At 42.3% G+C, this 22,512-nt stretch overlaps 1 protein-coding gene, 1 non-coding gene and 1 pseudogene across 2 annotated transcripts in view; all 3 read right to left on the bottom strand.

Moving 5' to 3' along the window:
- Nucleotides 1–191: 191 nt before the first annotated feature.
- Nucleotides 192–22,512, bottom strand: part of LOC102969902 (trophinin) — a 68,315-nt gene continuing 45,994 nt past the window's right edge. Inside the window, exons 2-13 of the mRNA XM_042975076.1 lie at nucleotides 8,924–8,996; nucleotides 7,440–8,630; nucleotides 6,685–6,789; nucleotides 6,506–6,569; nucleotides 6,170–6,249; nucleotides 5,565–5,656; nucleotides 4,774–4,853; nucleotides 4,638–4,680; nucleotides 4,157–4,219; nucleotides 3,475–3,589; nucleotides 2,356–2,469; nucleotides 192–380 (exon numbers count right to left, since the gene is read on the bottom strand). Of these exons, the coding sequence (XP_042831010.1) occupies nucleotides 249–380; nucleotides 2,356–2,469; nucleotides 3,475–3,589; nucleotides 4,157–4,219; nucleotides 4,638–4,680; nucleotides 4,774–4,853; nucleotides 5,565–5,656; nucleotides 6,170–6,249; nucleotides 6,506–6,569; nucleotides 6,685–6,789; nucleotides 7,440–8,630; nucleotides 8,924–8,968 (2,124 nt within the window). The 5' untranslated portion in view covers nucleotides 8,969–8,996 and the 3' untranslated portion in view covers nucleotides 192–248. The remainder of the gene's footprint in view (nucleotides 381–2,355; nucleotides 2,470–3,474; nucleotides 3,590–4,156; nucleotides 4,220–4,637; nucleotides 4,681–4,773; nucleotides 4,854–5,564; nucleotides 5,657–6,169; nucleotides 6,250–6,505; nucleotides 6,570–6,684; nucleotides 6,790–7,439; nucleotides 8,631–8,923; nucleotides 8,997–22,512) is intronic.
- Nucleotides 3,824–3,952, bottom strand: LOC122235625. The gene has a single exon (XR_006213666.1). It is a non-coding gene; the product is annotated as a small nucleolar RNA SNORA11 (small nucleolar RNA).
- LOC102961557 lies at nucleotides 19,694–21,142 on the bottom strand (annotated as a pseudogene).

Raw genomic sequence — 22,512 nt, 5'->3', positions numbered from 1 at the left:
GCTTTCCCCAGGTCTTTATCCCATTGAAATCATACTTTCATTTTAACCTAAAGCTGGAGCCCACCATCTCTGAAAAGCTATGCTGATATCTTTCTTTTATGAACCTAAAATGTCCCTCACAACAACCTAAGCACATTAAAAGACAGAAAAAAACTCCAATTCATTTTGCAAATTTAATATAACTCCGATACCAAAATATGACAGCACACAAAAAGCAAACAATAAAGCAGGATCAGCAAGCAGATTTTTCATAGTGTGTCACCCTCAGCTGATTGATAATATCTGCTTATACTGCTGTATGGACAAAGATTCCAAGGATGTACCTTGGATCCATGGGAAGAACTGCTGCAATTAATTAGCATTATCTGTAAACCTGGGATCTGAAAACAAAACACCAAACAGAAGCACATTTTAGCAACAAATGTTTTCTCATACTTCCATCATTGTCCTCATCTCCCTACCCAACCCTCCCACTTTAAGGTTTCTTAAAATTTCCCAGCTATTATACCCATTCCCATAGGCCATGCTGTGGAAATGTTGTAATTACCTGAAACCTCACTAGCCATAGGAGAAGCTACAGGCAACAAGGCTGGTGGCTTCACCACCAAAGCCAGCACCATTTCTTGGTCCACCGCCAAAGCCATCACCACTGCTTGGTCCACTGCTGAAGCCAGAACCTGTGCTTGGTCCACTGCTGAAGCCAATGATAGAACTGGGTCCACCATTAAAGCTGGTGCTGATGCTAGGTTCACCAATAAAGCCAGTGCTGGTGTTGGAACCACTGCCAAAGCCAATGATGGTACTTGGTCCTCCGTTGAAGTTGGTATTAGGCCCAGCACCAAAGCCATCACTGATGCTGAGGCCACCACTAAAGCCAGCACTGGTGCCAAGTGTGCTGCCAAAACCAGCATTGGTGCCCAGTACACCACCAAAGGCATCACTTGAGATCAGTCCACCACCAAAGCCAGCACTGGTACTCAGTCCACTACCGAAGATAGCACTGGTGCCTAGTCCACTACCAAAGCCAGCACTGGTGCTCAGTCCACCACTAAATCCAGCACTGGTACTTAAGCCATTGCCAAAGATGAAACCGGCAGTGGTACTGGATCCATCACCAAAACTAGCACTGGTAGCACCACTAAAGTAAGTGCTAGTGCTAGGAAGGCCACCAAAGCATAGGTTGGTGTTAGATACACTGCCAAAGCAGAGGCTGGTGCTGGGAAGTCCACCAAAGCCAATGCTGGCACTGGGAGAAATGCTAAAGTCAGTAGTAGTGCTAAGTGCCCCACTGAAGTCTGTACTAGTGCTGAACACACCGCCAAAGCCAGACATGGTGTTAGGTGCACTGCTGAGGCTGGCATTAGTGCTAACAGCACTGCTAAAACCAGCACTGGTGTTGAGTGCATTGCCAAAGCCAACACTGGTGCTGAATGAACCACTAAACCTGGCACCAGTGCTGGAAGGACCACCAAAGCAAATGCTGGTACTTAGTGTACCGCCAAAGTCAGCACTGGTGCTGGAAGAGCTACCAAAGGAGACACTGGTGCTGAGTACTCCATCAAAACCAGTGCTGGTGCTAGGAGAGCCATCAAAGCAGATACTGGTACTAAGTGTGCCACCAAAGCTGACATCAGAGCTGGAAGAGCCACCAAAGCAGATACTAGTGCTGAGTGTGCCACCAAATCCAGTGCTGGTGCTGAGTGCACCACTAAAGACTGTGCTGGTTCTGGGTATAGTGCCAAAACTGCTACTGGTAATGAGTGCACCACAGAAGCCAGCAGCTGTACTGAGTGTCCCTCCAAAGCCAGAGCTGAGTCCACCACTGAAATTGGGACTGGTGCTGAGTGGGATACTGAAACTGGAGCTGATCCCACCACCAAAGCTGGCACTGGTACAAGATGTGCCACCAAAGCTAATGCAGGTTTCACTGTTGAAACTAGAGTTGGTGCTGGCTGCACCACTGAAGCTAATGCTGGCTGCACCACTGAAACTAGTGCTAGTGCTGGGTGTGCCACTAAAGCAAATGCTGGCTGTACTGCTAAAGCTGGCACTGGTGCTGGGTGTGCCACCAAAGTTAATGCCAGCTCTGCCACCAAAGCCACCACTGGGGCTGGTTGCATCACTGAAGCTAATATTAGCACTATTGCTAAAGGTAGCCCTGGTGCTAGCTCCTCTGCTGAAGTTGATGTTGGTGCTGGCATCTGCATTTTCTTGGGCTATGGCCTCAATTTCAAATGAAAATCTGTTCCAGGACTGATCATCATCGCCTAACTCTTCCCTTGTTAGGCAGTCGATATCCATGTCATCCCAATTCCAGGGCCCAGCCACAGCTTCCTCTCCAATCCCCATTTGGGCTCTTGCCTCAGCCCTGGCTTCAGCCTCAGCCTCAGCCACAGCTGCAGCTTGCACTTCCATCTCTACTGCCTCCCGGTACTGAGCAGCCCAGTCCTTGGGGTCTTTCTTCTGCACCTGAAATGGGGATGATAATCATTATGAGGATAATAACATTTGTAATTATATATTAAGTACATACTATGGGCTTTGTATAAAAGCAATAGTAGTATTTTTTTTTTCTAATCATGGGTCAGTCCTGATATCCATTTCAGCTCTGATAACTAAGGTGCTGTGTGTGATCTTGGACGAGTTACTTAACCTCATGGAAAAGATGGAAAATGATAAGAGAGTAAGTTATGGATTAAATGTTTGTGTCCCCCTAAAATTCATATGTTAAAGCACCAGCCCCCAATGTGACTGTATTTGGAGATTGGGCCTTTATGGAAGTAGAGCTAAATGAGGTCATAAAGGCGGGGCCCTACTCCAATAGGATTAGTGTTTTTATAAAAAGAAGCTCTCTCTCTTGGGGCACCTGGGTGGCTCAGTCGGTTAAGCATCTGATTTTTTATTTCAGCTCAGGTCATGATCTCATAGTTCGTGGGATCAAGCCCTGTGTCAGGCTCTGTGCTGACAGCACAGGGCCTGCTTGGGATTCTCTCTCTCTCTCTCTCTCTCTCTCTCTCTCTCTCCCTCCTTCTCTGCCCCTCCCCCATTTGTGTTCTCTGTTTCTTAAAATAAATAAACATTTAAGAAAAGAGGAGGCTCTCTACCACATGAGAACACAGCAAGAAGACATTCATCTGCAAGCCGGAAAGAGGCTTCATCAGAAACTGACCCTACTGGACCTTGATCTGGGACTTCCAGTCTCCAGAACTGTGAGAAAATAAATTTCTATTGTTTAAGTCACCTAGTCTGTAGTATTTTGCTATGGCGGTGCAAGCAGACTAACACAAAGTATGAAAAAGGAATGAAACAATTAAACTTTATGTTCAGCAGCATTCTCAAACATCAATGAAGTTCCACATATGTTTGTATATGAACTGCAGGCTACCCTGTGCCTGACCATCCCTGCATGTAGCCTGCCCCAGCTGGGGGCATCCAGTACCCTTAATATAACAAGTCAGAATTCTCTCCTATTACCTTGCATGCAAACTTGAGGACTTTCATCTTGCTAGTCTCATGGTAGGAGCGCAAGCCCCAGAAGAACTCATATTCAGGTGGCCTGCTGTTAGGGACCTTCTTGTACTCCAGGTACCTTGGAGAAAGGAAATGAAACTTGCTTCTAACCAAGCAAATCTGCTGTGTAACCACTGGGCACTAGATGGCAACCTCTTTGAAACAAATACTAAACTCAGCTCCTGGAGAAGGATTTCTAAGACCCGTCTTCCCCAGACTCACTCCCAAACCTAGTTCATGATCTTGGTCTCTAATATGGAGTCATTTCCCATTGGCTCTGTGCAAAGCAGTCACTTGATGCTTCAGAGAAGGAATGTATAGGGCATGGTGTCACAGGAAGGCCAAAGTATCTTGCCACCTGTGAGGAGTAAACCCAAGTTCCTGTTGGGTGTGTTGTAAACAGAGGAGCCATTCTTCAGGCACCCTGCTCTGAGCACACCCCAAAGCAAGGGTCTTGTCTTTGGTCTAGCCCAGTCCTGGAATTGTCCACTTATAGGAATGGTGGACAGAACTCAGTTCTAGGGCATAGGATGCTCTTATTACATCTAAAGCTAGTATAATAAAATGGCTGATAAAGCAATTTATTAACCAAGCCAGCACACTCAGAACATTTCAGGGCCAAACAAAGCCCCCAAATACCACTTACTTCTGCTTCACAAACTCGTCTGTGATGAGCTTCCTCACTTCCCCAAAAAGAGAGTGCCTCACCCTGACAATGGGAAAAATAACCCATAAACAGAGATGAAAACTTCCCAAATGAGAGCAGAGGCATTTCTCAACATGGAAGAGACCTCTCTAGCACATGCAGCAGTCCCAATGAAGCCGGGAGAGTAGTGAACACATGGTCGCTGGAAGCAAGAAATTGAGGCCAGATGGTTCTTTGTCAGGGATGCCCCTGAAGTTCTATCTTATATCTCAGCTTAGAATGACATAGGAATTACATAGGGAGAATGAACTCCAGAGAGTGCAGGACCATTTCATCATTCACCCAGGTCAGAACCCTGGACCCTCTACCCAGTCCAGCACCCTTGCCCACTCCACCAGACCACCAGACTGATGAATTCCTCGGATTCCTCTCTTGTCAAAGGACAACATGGACAGCAAGCACTGAAAGAGCCCAATCATACCCAGGGCGCAGCCCCAGCTTGCACAGCACCTCCCAGATGACAGCTGCAAAGGGAGGCAAGAGGAGACAGGGACAGAAAATGAACATGTGGAATTCCAACTGTGGCCACCCATTCAGGTGCATGCTCAGCCACTCACCCTCACTGGCCTTGTTGCCATTCATAAAAATGACACTCAGAATCACCATGAGAAGACCTAATTTGGGTGTGTCCTTGGTCCTAGGGGAATAACAGGGTAGAGAGGAGGTTTATGTCTAGCAGCCATCTGCAAATAACACACCAGTCAGTTCACTAAGCTAGCCTCTCCCAGATTCCTCAGACATGAGAGAAATCTGCCCAGTCTATGCTTCAAGCTCTATGTGACCCTGGGCAAGGCACTTAGACTCTTGAGTCCCAGTCTCCTATTCAGTAAAATGGGAGAATCCAATCTTCCCCTGCCTCAGGTTTCTAATAAGATGGAAGAATGCTTGTTAAACTGGTACAACCCAGGTACCCAGCCAATGTGAGTCCCTTCTTTTTCTCCCAGATCCTTATGCTCCAAGAGAATTCTAGGAACGGCCCCAGTGGTGGCCCCTGTCCTTTAAGAATCATGATTCACCTACCCTAGGAAACCCTCCTTTGAGAATCACTCTACCAAAGCCAGTAGGAAGAGACAAGCAATGACAGGTCTACTTTCCTGGGAAGCTTCTGAAGAAACAGAAAACCTGACAGTAGGAATGCACTGCTTCAGGCTTCTACATCTTCATTCAATCATAATCAAGCACCACTACCGTGTGCAGGGCTCCAACTGGGTGTAGGAGCTGGAACGGGGACTTCTTCAGCCCTGTCTTCCTGCCTCTCCAAGGAGATATGGGGAGGGATGACAGGGATGGGATAGGGCCATAGACAGAAGCAGAGCCTCCCTCCCATCCCAGCCCTTTCCCAGCTTACGTTCCCAGTATGCCTGCAGAGGATTCCTGAGTGCTGATCAGAATATACAAGCTAATTTGCTTATCAATTTCCTTCAGATTGACTCGAAACATCTGCCAAGTAAAAGAATAGCCTGTGAGATCACAAAATTCAGCCTAGGCATCAATGATCTTCTTGAGCATCCCACACTTCCCTGTGTAGAGTTTCGAGTGTGTGTGCAAAATCAGTGAGATAATGCACGCAAAGCACTTAGCTAAGTTGCCACCACTACAGCAAGCAGGTAAGAAATGTACTATTATTATCAGCATCACCTTTGTAATTAGTGGGGATGTAGGGATACAGAGAATGGGGAATGAAAGGGAGAGGTGAGCATCTGAAATACATTACAGGACATGTCTAGCAGCAGACAGGACTAAATTGGGAGGCATGGGTCCTAACTGTGCTTTTACCACTGACTTGCTGTGTAACCCTGGGCTAGTCTATGTTCCCACTTAGGCCACTGTCTGCCCATATGGACAGTGATGGGGTTGGATTAGTGAGTCTCTGTGGTCTATCCCGGAAGGGACATGTATGTCTTTGATTCAAGGCTTCCCCGTTGCGCCCATCCCCCAGGGCTGCCCCTTCACCTTCTCCAGAGCGTAGCTTGCTCGTTCAATGATCTCTGGAAAACATTCATCATATTCTTTGATGATATCCTTCAGCATGTCTGTAAGAAGGGAAAGGTAGGAGCAGCTGGGCTAAGCAGGGGCCACAGAGCTGCAGCCCTTTTGACAACCTGTGGGCTCAGTGCAGTTTGAGTTCTGAACTATGTTAACAGGAGATGCCAGCCATGGCACAGTGTAAGAAGGAAAGAGGAAGACATATGAGAGAATGAGGAGCTATAAAGTAAATGGTTACCCCAGGGCATGGGAGAGATGGGAATCGACAGGAGATTTCAGGGAGGAGGGTTGGTATGACTCTACCTGAGCGCTTGATGGGGATCTTTGTCTGGTCCTTAACCAACAGGTATTTCACCAACTTATTTGCCTGGGAGAAGAGGAATACATGGGGAGATCTCAATATGTTTTTAGAAAACTTGGAAGAATGACAGAAAAGAAGAAAGGTGAAAAAAAGAAGAGACTGGACAGCATTGGAGTCTTACCCTTTCTTGCAAAAGAGCCACATCTCGGGGTGGCGGAGGCCTCCAGCCCCATGGGACCAACCTGTAATTATCGCCACCTCTCTCATCCCCATTCAGATGCTTGGACTACATCATTAGAAAGAAGGAAGGTCCAGAGTCACCAGGTGAAAGAGACAGCTCTGTATCCTTATCCTACCTCCTCCTAAAAATCCCCTAAACCCTCCCTGTAATGGGTCTTGACCTTACAATTAGCGACCCTGAGTCCCAGATTTGTCTTTCACTGTCTTCCAGGCAGGAGTTTCATTTCCCTATCAGGACAGAAGCCACCCAAGGGCAGGACCTGGGGTTCCTCCTCTTCGTTGGCCACCACTGACTGGACAAGTCACTTCACCTCTCTGAAACTCAGCTTTCTTATCTGTAACACTGTATCTGTGATCCCCAGATAGCAAAAGTTACTTTCAAAACATAAAGGCAGAACCTATATGACTGTACCCAAGATAAAGCCTGCCTCATGGTAACTATTATGAAAATACAAGTTGAATTATATCCAGGTTGTAGCTAAGTGTATGGATGTATTATTTCCCCAGCAATCTATGAACCGTCAGGGAGCAGGAACTATATTGCATTCTTCTCAGCATCTCTCACAGCCTATCTGAACACAGGTACTGGCTCAGACTAAAAAGTCTCAGTAAACTTTTATAGAACAAATGAACAAACTATGAGGATAGGAATGGGAAAGAAATGAAAATTAAGGGTGGTAATGTCAGAGATCTCACCTTTTGTTTCCTCTTGCCCCGGGTCCTGGATGTAGGCTCCAGACTCAAGTGAGCCAGGTAGTCATCTGCCAGGGCCTGGACAGCAGCAGCAACCTGAGTCTCAAGGGCATTTATGTTGGTCTTAAAGGTGGCCATCTTGGCCTGGGCCCCTTGGTCAACAATTTTAGTCTGGCTTTCATCTATCTTGGCCTTAGTGGCAGACTTATGAGCCATGGACCCTCTCTTGACCTGGAGGGTGGCTGCTAGGGCTTGGTTTGTGACCATTTGAGTGGCAGGTGGAACCTCAGAGGCCTCATAGGCAGAATTTGGGCCTTTAATGGCAGTCTTCTTGCCCTTGAATTTTTTGGGCCAGATAGCTGCTGCTGTGGCCTCAATCTGCCTGGTAGCTGTCTCAGTGGCATTTGGGGCCTCTAGAAATTCAGTGTCAGTATGTATGCCCTTAACAGTTGCCTTCTTGGCTTTGGAGGCTTTATTAGTTCTAATGCAGGCTGCTGTGGCATGAGTAGTAGCTGCCTCATTAGTAATTCTGCCTTGGGTAATAGCTGTGTGGGTGGTGGTTAAAGCCAGTGAGATATCAGTAGCACTAGTTATAGCCTTATCAGCAGCCTTCTTAGCTTTAGAAGCTTTCTTGGGCTTAGTGGGGGCTATCAAGGCCTGGGAGTTGGCTGACTCAATGGTAATTGGAGCCTGGATAGCCTTCAGGATGTCTGGTAGGTTGAGGGCCTGTAAGGGTGTCTTGATCTGTGCAGTAACACTCTCATTGCCAGTTAGAGATTGGAAGACTTGGTCTGCCTTAGCCATAACACTCTTTGTCTTATTGGCTTTCGTAGGCTGAGCAGTGAATGAAGAAGCCTGAGTATTGGCTGTTTCAGTGGTATCTTCAGCCTGGTTGATCTGGGGGATGGCAGGCAGGTTTAAAGCCTGCAAAGTTACTTTAGGCTTGATAGTGGGAATCACATTGGTAGATGAGACTGTAGGGGCAGCAGGTATGGTCTTAGTAATAGCCTTACTAGGGGACTTCTTGGTCTTGCTTTTCTTAGGCTGGTTGGCAACTGGTGGGTCCATGGCCAGAGGGTCCTTGGTTGCTGCCAAGAGGGTATGCATCAGCAAGACTCTGTCTTCTTCTGTCGTCCCAGTCTGTATATCTGGAGGGAAGTGAAGCCCCAGGCTCCCAGGGGGAAACAGAGGGCCCTACACACTTAGGATTATGATCTGCTGAGCCATCTGGCCTCCTTACAGCCCACCCTTTCCACGAAGGCCTCCCCTTCCTCTGCGCAGTGATTGAAGGGGAGGGTGAGGGAAGAGAAAGGGAGCAGGAGATAGAGTAAAGCAGGTTTTCCTCCCCTCCTCCTTCCCCTGATAGGGGGAGGGCTGAGACAGGTTAGGCAGGAAATTCTTCAACTATAGAGTGGTAGGGGGCTCAAGAGCAATAAATGAACTCAGTACGGGACAGATGGACTGGTGAGAATATAAAGAGACCTCACCTGGAATGGGAGCATCCTATAACCGTAGTCATTTCTCCTATCCATTTTCTGAAAGGCCGAGTAACAGCTGAGCCTGAGGGGAAGGGGTCTGAGTTAGGGAAGAATGAGAAGAAGAGGGAGATTCACCCGACTTCCTGCCTATCCTGAAGGAAGGCGGAATCTCATCTAACTTTGGACCCCAAACCCTTCAATGACTGGGTTCTCACACCTAGAAACCCAGACCACCTATCCAAACCCTAGCTCCTTTTGCCTCCAAGAAACTGCAAGTCAGTTATACAGCCCCGCCCCGTTAGCTTACACACGCCCCCTACTGCAACTAAATAGTGCGCATGCGCACCAAGTGGTGCGGGGGTGGGAAGAGTAGTATGTATTCATGCTTTCATGCACATGCGCTTTGGTGGACTGGACAGTCAGACCACCTCAATCCCACAGACACCCCCTCCTCTCAGAGCAGCAGAACATCTCGGCCAGCCTAACTGCATCCTATTCCTAACTGCATCATATTTCAGTCCAAACGATCCCCCAACACCAGCCCGCTCCCTCCCTGCAGGACTACTTTGCACCGCCCCTTCCCCAACACAGCCCACCTCCTCTTTGTGGTACAGACACGCACCCGCCCCTTCCTGATATGCCCCCTCCCTCCGTCCTGCAGTATTTCTCCACACCTCCTCTTTCCCTAATACGCCCCTTCCCTTCTCTCTGCAGTATGTCCCTGCACCTCCCCTTCCCCCAAACCGCACCCACACTTCCACGTTTACAAGTGACCGGTTCGCCCTTTCTGCGACATGGATACCCCACCCACACATCCAACGATATTACGCTATAGGGTATTCCTTGTTCCCGAATACTACCAGGTTCTATCCCTTCCCATTTCAAACCACAATCAACCAGGTCCTAGCCCCTCTTTCTGCCCGTCTGAGTTAGGTCGTTTTAGCTATTCAAAATAGATTTTGCCCCTCATTTCTGGGTCCTGATCACTACTTCGGTGGCCCAAACCGGATCCTGTCCCCTTTCGCCAGCCTACTAGAGTCCTGCCATAGCTTATCTCCCTCCCGACTCGGGTGCTGCTTCTTTTTCTACTGCCTGAACCATTGATTGATCTTTCTGCAGTCCGAACCGGGTCTGCATCCCTCCTTTCTGCGGCTTGAACAGATTCCAGATCCCTCCATTAATAAGGCCCAAAGGGGATTCTGCCCCCTCTATCTCCCTTATGAATAGAGTCCAGGCACCTCTGAACCGGACCACTTTAATGTGGTTAGTTTCCAAACCCGTAGCAGGTTTTCTTCAAGGCTTAGGGTGTGTGGAGTCAAACACATTGAAGCCACAGCCCACAGGCCCCCGCAGGGTCTTCACTAAAGCTGGGCACCTTAGCTCACCTTGTGCTCTGGAGTCCAGAAGGCGTCCGCTCTCTTCAAGCCTCTCCTTAGGTCTGAGCCTGTCAGCTTCCCCTCCCCAGCCGGAAGTGGTCCTGCCTTTTTCCACCTCCAGAGGGGTCTCCTTCCTTGCCTGTCAACCTCCTCCCTTACTCACTACTTTCAACCTTCCATTCTCCTCAGTGTGGTCGCTTTTCTGCATACTACCTCTAATTCAGCTATCGCTCTCTCCTATTCTCCATTTGATTTCTCTATCCCCCACTCTGTATCCCCATTCTTATTTGACTCCTCTGTTCCCCCTAAGAGGACTGTGCTTCTCTGAGCTCCCATACCAATCCTTCCTACAGCACCCCCGCATGCCAACACTAATTACAGAGTGTGTTGTTGTAGTGTGTGTCTGGGTCTCTCGCCCTGGGAGCTGTTCTGGGGCCAGAGGTCTAGGTCATATTCATTTCCTTCTCAAGTATGACCAGATTAAAACATTTAGAATCTCTAAACACTAAAAAATAGGGTGTGCCACATCATATGCAATTCAGAATAAAAACAGGAAGGGTAAGAAAACCTACCAACGTTTTTAAATTTATCCCTGATGACTATATTGATGCTTTCAAAGAATATCAACTTATCTGAAAAGCTTTATTAGGACCATGTTCTCCCTTTACAGGTGCACTAAGCAAGTACTTAGACTCTTTCTCTCTCTTGTGAAATGGAGCACTGCTCCTCAGCAAAGAGTTCTTGGGCATTTATTTATTCGTTCAATCATTAATTATATGTTGAGCACACAGCTGTGTCAAGGTGCTTGTTGGATGTGGGCAAAGACAAGTAAGATAGGATAGCTATACACACACTCACACACACACACACACACACACACACACACAATGGAGTATTACTCGACAATCAAAAAGAATGAAATCTTGCCATTTGCAACTAGGTGGACAGAACTAGAGGGTATTATGCTAAGCGAAATTAGTCAGAGAAAGACAAATATCATATAACTTCACTCATATGAGAACTTTAAGGTACAAAACAGATGAACATAAGAGAAGGGAAGCAAAAATAATATAAAATCAAGGATGGGGACAAAAACATAAGAGGCTTTTAAATATGGAGAACAAACAGAGGGTTAATGGAGAGGTTGTGGGTGGGGGGATGGGCTAAATGGGTAAGGGGCACTAAGGAATCTACTCCTGAAATCATTGTTGCAGTATATGCTAACTAACTTGGATGTGAATTAAAAAAATAAATTAAATAAAAATTTTAAAAAACGATAGTAGCTGTCTTCAAAGATCTCAAATCTATCCTTTTTTTTCTAAATATTATTTTAATTAATTTGTTTTGTTACATTTTTAGTTTAATTCCAGTTAGTTAACATATAGTGTGATATTAACTTCAGGTGTATAATGTAGTGATTCAACATTTCCGTACATCACCATGAGCTCATCACACATGCACTCCTCAATCCCCATCACTTCTTTAACCAATCCCTTCACCAACCTCCTCTATGGTAACTATCAGTTTGTTCTCTATAATTAAGAGTCTGTTTCTTGATTTCTCTCTGTCTCTCTCTGTCTCTCTCTCTCTCCTCTCTTATTTTTTACCTTTGTTTTGTTTCTTAAATAGACATATGAGTGAGGTCATATGGTGTTTGTTTTTCTCTGTTATTTCACTTAGCATTACATTCTCTAGATACATCCATGTCAATGCAAATGGTAAGATTTCATTCTTTTTATGGATGAATAATATTCCATCTTCTTTATCCACATCTTCTTTATCCATGGACACTTAGGCTGCTTTCATATGTTCCCTATTGTAAATAATGCTACTATAAATATAGGGTTGCATGTATCCCTTTGAATTAGTGTTTTTGTATTCTTTGGGTAAATGCCCATTAGTACAATTGTTGGATTGTAAGGTAGCTCTATTTTTAACTTTTTGAGGAACCTTCATACAGTTTTCCACAGTGGCTATACCAGTTTGCATTCCCACCAACATTACACTAGTGTTCCTTTTTCTCCACATCCTCACCAAAACCTGTTGTTTCTTGTGTTGTAGGTTTTAGCCATTCTAACAGATATGAGGTGATAACTCACTGTAGTGTTGATTCGCATTTCACCCATCATATGTGATGATGAGCATCTCTTCATGTGTCTGTTGGTCATCTATATGTCATTTTTGGAGAAATGTCTATTCATGTCTTCTACCCAATTTTTAATTGGATTATTTGGTGTTTTGGGGGGCGAGTGTTGAGTTGTATAAGTTCCTTGTATAGTTTAGATACTAACCCTCTATCTGATATGTCATTTGCAAGTGTCTTCTCCCATTCTGCACGTTGCCTGGTAGTTTTGTTGACTGTTTCCTTCACTGTGCAGAAACTTCTTATTTTGATGTAGTCCCAATAGTTTGTTTTTGCTTTTGTTTCCCTCACCTCAGGAGACATATCTATTAAGATGTTCCTATGGTCAATGTTAAAGAAGTTACTGCCTGTGTTCTCTTCTATGATTATTATTATTTCAGGTCTCAGATTCAGGTCTTTAATCCATTTTGAATTTACTTTTCTATCTGATGTAAGAAAGTGATCCAGTTTCATTTTTTTCTATGTTACCCTCCAACCATTTGTTGAAGAGACTGTCTTTTTGCCATTGGATATTCTTTCCTGCTTTGCTGAAGATTAATTGACTATAGTTGCAGGTTCATTTGTGGATTTTCTATTCTGTTTCATTGATCCATGTGTCTGTTTTTGTGCCAGTACCATAGTGTTTTGATCACTACAACTTTGTAATATAACTTGAGGTTGGATATTGTGATGCCCCCAGATTTTCTATTCCTTTTTCAGATTACTTTGGCTATTCAGGGTCATTTGTGGTTCATTATGAATTTTATGATGCTTTGATCTAGTTCAGTGAAAAATGCTGTTGGATTTTATTTTATTTTTTTTAATGTTATTTTTGATTTTTATTTTGTTTTTTATTATTTTTTTAAATATGAAATTTATTGAAAACTTGGTTTCCATACAACACCCAGTGCTCATCCCAACAGGTGCCCTCCTCAATACCCATCACCCACCCTCCCCTCCCTCCCACCCCCCATCAACCCTCAGTTTCTTCTCAGTTTTTAAGAGTCTCTTATGCTTTGGCTCCCTCCCTCTCTAACCATTTTTTTCCTTCCCCTCCCTCATGGTCTTCTGTTAAGTTTCTCAGGATCCACATAAGAGTGAAAACATACGGTATCTGTCTTTCTCTGTATGACTTATTTCACTTAGCATAACACTCTCCAGTTCCATCCATGTTGCTACAAAAGGCCATATTTCATTCTTTCTCATTGCCAAGTAGTATTCCATTGTGTATATAAACCACAATTTCTTTACCCATTCATCAGTTGATGGCATTTAGGCTCTTTCCATAATTTGGCTATTGTTGAAAGTGCTGCTATAAACATCGGGGTACATGTGCCCCTATGCATCAGCACTCCTGTATTCCTTGGGTAAATTCCTAGCAGTGATATTGCTGGGTCATAGGGTAGATCTATTTTTAATTTTTTCAGGAACCTCCACACTGTTTTCCATAGCGGCTGCACCAGTTTGCATTCCCACCAACAGTGCAAGAGGGTTCCCTTTTCTCCCCATCCTCGCCAGCACCTAGAGTCTCCTGATTTGTTCATTTTAGCTACTCTGACTGGCGTGAGGTGGTATCTCAGTGTGGTTTTGATTTTTATTTCCCTGATGAAGAGCGACGTTGAGCATCTTTTCATGTGCCTGTTGGCCATCTGGATGTCTTCTTTAGAGAAGTGTCTCTTCAATGTTTTCTGCCCATTTCTTCACTGGATTATTTGTTTTTCGGGTGTGGAGTTTGGTGAGCTCTTTATAGATTTTTGGATAGTAGCCCTTTGTCCGATATGTCATTTGGAAATTTCTTTTCCCATTCCGTTGGTTTTAGTTTTGGTGATTGTTTCCTTTGCAGTGCAGAAGCTTTTTATCTTCATGAGGTCCCAATAGTTCATTTTTGCTTTTAATTCCCTTGCCTTTGGAGATGTGTCAAGTAAGAAATTGCTGCGCCTGAGGGCAGAGAGGTTTTTTTCCTGCTTTCTCCTCTAGGGTTTTGATGGTTTCCTTTATCCATTTTGAGTTTGTTTTTGTGAATAGTGTAAGAAAGTGGTCTAGTTTCAACCTTCTGCATGTTGCTGTCCAGCTCTCCCAGCACCATTTGTTAAAGAGACTGTCTTTATTCCATTGGATATTCTTTCATGCTTTGTCAAAGATTAATTGGCCATACTTTTGTGGGTCCAATTCTGGAGTCTCTATTCTATTTCATTGGTCTATGTGTCTGTTTTTGTGCCAATGCCATGCTGTCTTGATGATTACAGCTTTGTAGTAGAGGCTAAAGTCTGGGATTGTGATGCCTCCTGCTTTGGTCTTCTTCAAAATTACTTTGGCTATTCGGGGTCTTTTGTGGTTCCATATGAATTTTAGGATTGCTTGTTCTAGCTTTGAGATGAATGCTCGTGTAATTTTGATTGGGATTGCATTGAATGTGTAGATAGCTTTGGGTAGTAAAGACATTTTACCAATATTTGTTCTTCTAATCCATGAGCATGAAATATTTTTCCGTTTCATTGTGTCATCTTCAATTTCTTTCACCAGTGTTTTGTAGTTTTCACAGTGCGGGTCTTTTACCTCTTTGGTTAGATTTATTCCTAGGTATCTTATTATTTTTGGTGCAGTTGTAAATGGGATTGTTTTCTTAATTTCTCCTTCTGCTGTTTAATTATTGGTGTATAGAAATGCAACAGATTTCTGTGCATTTATTTTTTTATCCTGCAACTTTATTGAATTCGTTTATCACTTCTAGAAATTATTTGGTGGAATCTTTTGGGTTTTCTATATATAGTGTCATGTCATATGCAAATAGTGAGTGTTTTCCTTCTTTATTACTGGTTTGGATGCCTTTTATTTCTTGTTGTTGTCTGATTTCTGTGGCTAGGACTTCTGGTACAATGTTGAGTACAAGTGGTGAGAGTGAACATCCTTGTTCTGACCTTAGAGGAAAATTTCCCGGTTTTTCCCCATTAAGGATGATAACTGTATGTTTTTCATAGATGGCCTTTATGATCTTGAGGTATGTTCCCTGATTATGTACTTGGTTCAGAGTTTTTATCGTCAATGGATGTTGTACTTTGTCAAATGCTTTTTCTGTATCTATTGAAATTGTCATATGGTTCTTATCATTTCTCTTATTGATGTGATGTATCATGTTGATTGATCTGCGAATACTGAGCCACCATCTCCACCCAGGAAGAAATCCCACTTGACATGATGAATGATTCTTTAATTGTATTATATTTGGTTTATGAGCATTTTTGCATCTATTTTCATCAGGGATATCAGCCTGTAGTTCTCCTTTAGAGTAGTGTCTTTATCTGGTTTAGAAATCAGAATAATACTGGCCTCATAGAAAGAATTTGGAGGCTTTCCTTCTTTTTGTATTTTTTTGAAATATTTTAAGGAAAAAGGGTGTTAATTTTTCTTTAAATGTTTCATAGAATTCACCTTTAAAGCCATCTGGTTATGTGCTTTGTGTGTTGGGAGTTTTTTGTTTGCTTGTTTGTGTTTAGAGAAGATTTTTTTTTCAATATATGAAGTTTATTGTCAAATCAGTTTCCATACAACACCCAGTGCTCATCCCAAAAGGTGCCCTCCTCAATACCCATCACCCACCCTCCCCTCCCTCCCACCACCCATCAACCCTCAGTTTGTTCTCAGTTTTTAAGAGTCTCTTATGCTTTGGCTCTCTTCCACTCTAACCTCTTTTTTTTTTCCTTCCCCTCCCCCATGGGTTTCTGTTAAGTTTCTCAGGATCCACATAAGAGTGAAAACATATGGTATCTGTCTTTCTCTGTATGCCTTATTTCACTTAGCATAACACTCGTCAGTTCCATCCATGTTGCTACAAAGGGCCATATTTCATTCTTTCTCATTGCCATGTAGTACTCCATTGTGTATATAAACCACAATTTCTTTATCCATTCATCGGTTGATAGACATTTAGGCTCTTTCCATAATTGGGCTATTGTTGAGAGTGCTGCTATAAACATTGGGGTACAAGTGCCCCTATGCATCAGTACTCCTGTATCCCTTGGGTAAATTCCTAGCAGTGCTATAGCTGGGTCATAGGGTAGGTCTATTTTTAATTTTTTGAGGAACCTCCACACCGTTTTCCAGAGTGGCTGCACCAATTTGCATTCCCACCAACAGTGCGAGAGGGTTCTTGTTTCTCCACATCCTCTCCAGCATCTATAGTCTCCTGATGTGTTTATTTTGGCCACTCTGACTGGCATGAGGTGATATCTGAGTGTGGTTTTGATTTGTATTTCCCTGATGAGGAGCGATGTTGGGCATCTTTTCATGTGCCTGTTGGCCATCTGGATGTCTTCTTTAGAGAAGTGTCTATTCATGTTTTCTGCCCATTTCTTCACTGGGTTATTTGTTTTTCGGGTGTGGAGTTTGGTGAGCTCTTTATAGATTTTGAATACTAGCCCTTTGTCCGATATGTCATTTGCAAATATCTTTTCCCATTCCGTTGGTTGCCTTTTAGTTTTGTTTGTTGTTTCCTTTGCTGTGCAGAAGCTTTTTATCTTCATAAGGTCCCAGTACTTAATTTTTGCTTTTAATTCCCTTGCCTTTGGGGATGTGTCGAGTAAGAGATTGCTACGGCTGAGGTCAGAGAGGTCTTTTCCTACTTTCTCCTCTAGGGTTTTGATGGTTTCCTGTCTCACATTCAGGTCCTTTATCCATTTTGAGTTTATTTTTGTGAATGGTGTGAGAAAGTGGTCTAGTTTCAACCTTCTGCATGTTGCTGTCCAGTTCTCCCAGCACCATTTGTTAAAGAGACTGTCTTTTTTCCATTGGATATTCTTTGCTGCTTTGTCAAAGATTAGTTGGCCATACGTTTGTGGGTCTAGTTCTGGGGTTTGTATTCTATTCCATTGGTCTATGTGTCTGTTTTTGTGCCAATACCATGCTGTCTTGATGATTACAGCTTTGAAGTAGAGGCTAAAGTCTGGGATTGTGATGCCTCCTGCTTTGGTCTTCTTCTTCAAAATTACTTTGGCTATTCGGGGCCTTTTGTGGTTCCATATGAATTTTAAGATTACTTGTTTTAGTTTCAAGAAGAATGCTGGTGCAATTTTGATTGGGATTGCATTGAATGTGTAGATAGCTTTGGGTAGTATTGACATTTTGACAATATTTATTCTTCCAATCCATGAGCATGGAAAGTTTTTCCATTTCTTTATATCTTTAGAGAAGATTTTTTTTTAATGTTTATTTTTGAGAGACAGAGCGAGACAGAGCACAAGTGGAGGAGGGACAGAAGGAGAGGGAGTCCCAGAATCTGAAGCAGGCTCCAGGCTCTGAGCTGTCAGCACAGACTGATGCAAGGCTCAAACCCATGAACCATGAGATGACCTGGGCTGAAGTCAGATGCTTAACCTACTGAGCCACCACTCCCTGTTGGGAGTTTTTTGATTACTAACTTAATTTCTTTGTTGGTTATCAGTCTGTTCAAATTTACTAGTTTCTCCTCTTTCATTTTTGGTAACTTATATGTTTCTAAGAATTTATCCATTTCTTCCAGGTTGCCCAGTTTGGTGGCATATAGTTTTTCATAATATTCTCTTCTAATTTTGTATGTTTGTGATGTTTGTTGTTATTTCTCCTCTCTCATTTGTGACTTTATTTATTTGAGTCTTTTCTCTTTTTTTTTTTTCTTCATAAGTCTGGCTACAGGTTTATTTATTTTTTATATCTTTTCAAGGAATCAGCTCCTGGTTTCATTGATCTGTTTTGTTTATTTTTTTATTTTCTATACCATTCATTTCTGCTCTAATCTTTATTATTTACTTCCTTCTGCTGCTTTCAGATTTTATTTGTTGTTCCTTTTCTAGCTCTGTTAGGTGTAAGGTTAGTTGTTTATTTGAGATTTTTCTTGCTTCTTGAGGTAAGCCTGTATGACTGTATACTTCCCCTCTAAAACCACTTTCACTGCATTCCAGATGTTTTGGACCATTGTGTTTTTATTTTCATTTCAAATTTCATTTTATTTATTCTTATATATCTTTGTTGACCCATTCATTGTTTACTAGTATGTTATTTAACTTCCATGTGTTTGTGGTCTTTCTAGATTTTTTCTTGTGGTTGACTTCTAATTTCATAGTGTTGTGGTCAGAGGAGAGTCACGGTATAACTTCAATATTCTTGAATTTCTTGAGGCTTCTTTTGTGGGCTAATATGCAATCTATTCTGGGGAATGTTCCATGTGCAGAAGAAAAGAATGTGTATTTGCTGTTTTAGGATCGAATGTTCTGAATACATCTGTTAAGTACATCTTTTCTAATGTGTCTTTCAAAGCCATTGATTGTTTCCTTGTTCATTTTCTGTTTAGATGATTTCTATATTGATGTAAGTGGAATGTTAAAGTCCCTTACTATTATTGTATTCTTATTGATTAGTTTCTTTATGTTTGTTATTAACTGTTTTATGTATTTGATCACTTCTACGTTGGGTGAGTAAATATTTATAATTGTTATATCTTCTTGTTGGATTGTACCCTTTATGATTATATTGTGTCTTTTTTGGTCTCTTATTACAGTCTTTTAAAGTTTGCTTAGTTTGTGAATGGAGCTAGAATGTATTATATATATATATATATATATATATATATATATATATATACACTAAGTGAAATAAGTCAATCAGAGAAAGACATATACTGTAGATTTCATTCACATGTGGAATTTAGGAAACAAGACAGATAAACACATGGGGGGGAGGAAAAAAGAGAGGGATACAAACCACAAGAGACTCTTACCAGTAGAGAACAAACTGAGGGTTGATGGAGGGGGTTGATGGGTGGGAGATGAGCTAGATAGGTGATGGGTATTAAGGAGGGCACTGGTTGGAATGAGCACTGGGTGTTGTATGTAAGTGATAAATCACTGAATTCTACTCCTGAAACCAATATTGCATTGTATATTAACTAAAATTTGAATTTAGGAAACACCTCTTTAGTTTGTTATAAGTATTGCTGCCTTAGCTTTCTTTTGACATACATTTGCATAATAAATATTTTTCCATGCCCTCACTTTTTTTTCTCATTAAACTTTTGCTTTAATGGGTCTCAAAATTCTGTGACAGATTTTTGATCAAAGTTGTTTCCATTAAAAATTACTGATTTTAAAAACTAATAAAACTGCCACACACACACACACACAAAAACAAATGGTCCACAAAACATTCTCCTTTCCTTCTGAAGGTTTTATGATGCATTATCGTTAACCAGTCTTTTACTATTAAACTTAAACGGCCAATTCACACAAACAGTTCTGAGACTGTTCTTCCACCAGTGATTAACACTGGGGTGGCAGGTATTGGGGATAATATTCATTTAGCCTTCTGAGCTTTCTGGGCAGACTTGGTGACCTTACCAGCTCCAGCTGCCTTCTTGTCCACTGCTTTGATGACACCCACAGCAACCGTCTGTCTCATGTCAAGAACAGCAAAATGGCCCAGTGGAGGGTAGTCAGAGAAGCTCTCAACACACATGGGCTTGCCAGGAACCATATCAACGATGGCAGCATCACCAGATTTCTAGAACTTGGGACTATCTTCCAGCTTTTTTCCAGAATGACGGTCAATCTTCTCCTTCAGCTCAGCGAACTTGCAGGAGATGTGAGCTGTGTGACAGTCCAGCACAGGTGCCTATCCAGCACTGATTTGGCCTGGATGGTTCAGGATAATCTTCTGAGCTGTAAAGCCAGCTGCTTCCATTGGTGGATCATTTTTGCCATCACCAGCCACATTGCCACGACTAACATCTTTGACAGATACGTTCTTGACATTGAAGCCCACATTGTCCCCAGGTAGAGCCTCACTCAAAGCTTCATGGTGCATTTCAACAGACTTTACTTCAGTTATAACATTGACTGGAGCAAAAGTGACCTCCGTGCCTGGCTTAAGAACACCGGTCTCCACTCGGCCCACAGGGGCAGTACCAATACCACTAATTTTGTAAACATCCTGGAGGGGCAGACTCAAGGGCTTGTCAGTTGGACGAATAGATGGCAGAATGCAATCCAGAGCTTCAAGCAGTGTGGTTCTACTGGCATTGCCATCTTTCCATCCCTTGAACTAAGGCATGTTAGCACTTGGCTCCAGCATGTTGTCACCATTCCAACCAGAAATTGGCACAAATGCTACTGTGTTGGGGTTTTAGCCAATTTTCTTAATGTAGGTGCTGACTTCCTTAACAATTTCCTCGTATCTCTTCTGGCTGTAGGGTGGCTCAGTGGAATCCATTTTGTTAATCCATAAGTTGTTTTACACCCAGTGTGTAAGCCAGAAGGGCATGCTCACGGGTCTGCCCATTCTTGGAGATACCTGCTTCAAATTCGCCAACACCAGCAGCAATGATCAGGACAGCACAGTCAGCCTGAGATGTGCCTGTAATCATATTTTTTGTAAAGTCTTTGTTTCCTGGGGCATCAATGATGGTCACATAGTACTTGCTGGTCTCGAATTTCCACAGGGAGATATCAATGGTGATACTACGTTCACGTCTGGCTTTCAGTTTATCCAAGACCCAGGCATACTTGAAGGAGCCCTTTCCCATCTCAGCAGCCTCCTTCTCAAATTTTTCGATAGTTTTTTTTGTCGATCCCACCACATTTGTAGATCAGATGACCAGTAATGGTAGACTTGCCTGAATCTACGTGTCCAATGACGACGATGTTGGTATGAGTCTTTTCCTTTCCCATTTTGGTTTAGGTTTAGCGGTGGTTTTCATGACACCTGTGTTCTAGTGGCAAACCCATTGCGAAAAATCTCCATGCCCTCATTTTTAATGCTTGTCTTTAGGTCTGAAATGAGTTTCTTGTAGACAGCAGATAGATGGGTCTTGTTTTTATCTTATTTTACATTCAGAACAATTATTGATAGACATGTATTTATTACCATTTTATTATTTTTTGGTGATTGTTTCTGAAGAAATCTCTGATTCTTCCTTGTCTTTCCCTTTTTCATGTTTTGCTGATTTTCTTTAGTGATATATTTGAATTTATTTCTCTTTATCCTTTGCATATTTATTAGTGGGTTTTTATATATGGTTACCATTAGGTTTGTATATAACCTCTTCTGCATATAACCATCTCTATTAACTTGGTTATTTAAGTTTGAACCCATTCTTTACTCCTTCCTGCCCACATTTTAGATGCCTGTCTTTATATTTTATATCCTTTTATTTTGTGAGTTCCTTGATTATTTTTTTACAGAAATATTCCATTTAGATTTTATGTTTCCTACATCTTTTTTTTTGAAATTTATTTATTTAAATTCAAGCTAGTTAACATACAGTGCAGTATTGGTTTCAGGAGTAGAATCCAGTGATTCATTACTTATATATGTAAGTGCTTATTCCAACAAGTGCCTTCCTTAATGCCTATAACCCATTTAGCCCATCCCCTTACCCACTTTTCCAGCAACCCTGTTTTTTCTCTGTATTTAAGAGTCTCTTATGGTTTGCCTCCCTCACTCTTTTTATCTTACTTTTGCTTCCCTTCCCCTATGTTCATCTGTTGTGTTTCTTAAATTCCACATATGAGTGAAATCATCTGATACTTGTCTTTCTCTGCCTGAGTTATTTTGCTTAGCATAGTAATCTAGTTCCATCCATGTTGTTGCAAATAGCAAGATTTTATTCTTTTTGATTGCTGAGTAGTATTCCACTGTATGTACATATATATATATATTATACTATATATGTATAGTATGTATATATATAGTATCTGTACATATAGTATAGTATATATATATATGTGTGTGTGTGTATATATATGTACATACTATATGTACTATATATGTATATATAGTATTATATATATATATATATATATATATATATAGTATTGGTTATTGTTGATAACTCTGCTATAAACATTGGGGTACACATGCCCCTCAAATCAGCATTTTTGTATCTTTTGGTTAAATACCTAGTAGGGGAATTGCTGGGTTGTAAGGTAGTTCTATTTTTAATTTTTTGTGTTTCCTACATTTACTGTCACTTTTGATTTATCCTTTCCACTCAAAATATCCCTTTTAATATTTCTTGCAGGCGTAGTTTAGTGGTCATGACATCCTTCAGTTTTTGCTTGTCTGGGTAACTCTAT

The sequence above is a fragment of the Panthera tigris genome, chromosome X (assembly GCF_018350195.1).
Source record: "Panthera tigris isolate Pti1 chromosome X, P.tigris_Pti1_mat1.1, whole genome shotgun sequence".
NCBI classification, from domain to species: Eukaryota; Metazoa; Chordata; class Mammalia; order Carnivora; family Felidae; genus Panthera; species Panthera tigris.
The sequence above is the reverse complement of the archived record's forward strand: the minus strand, read 5'-3'. Positions and strand labels throughout refer to the sequence as shown.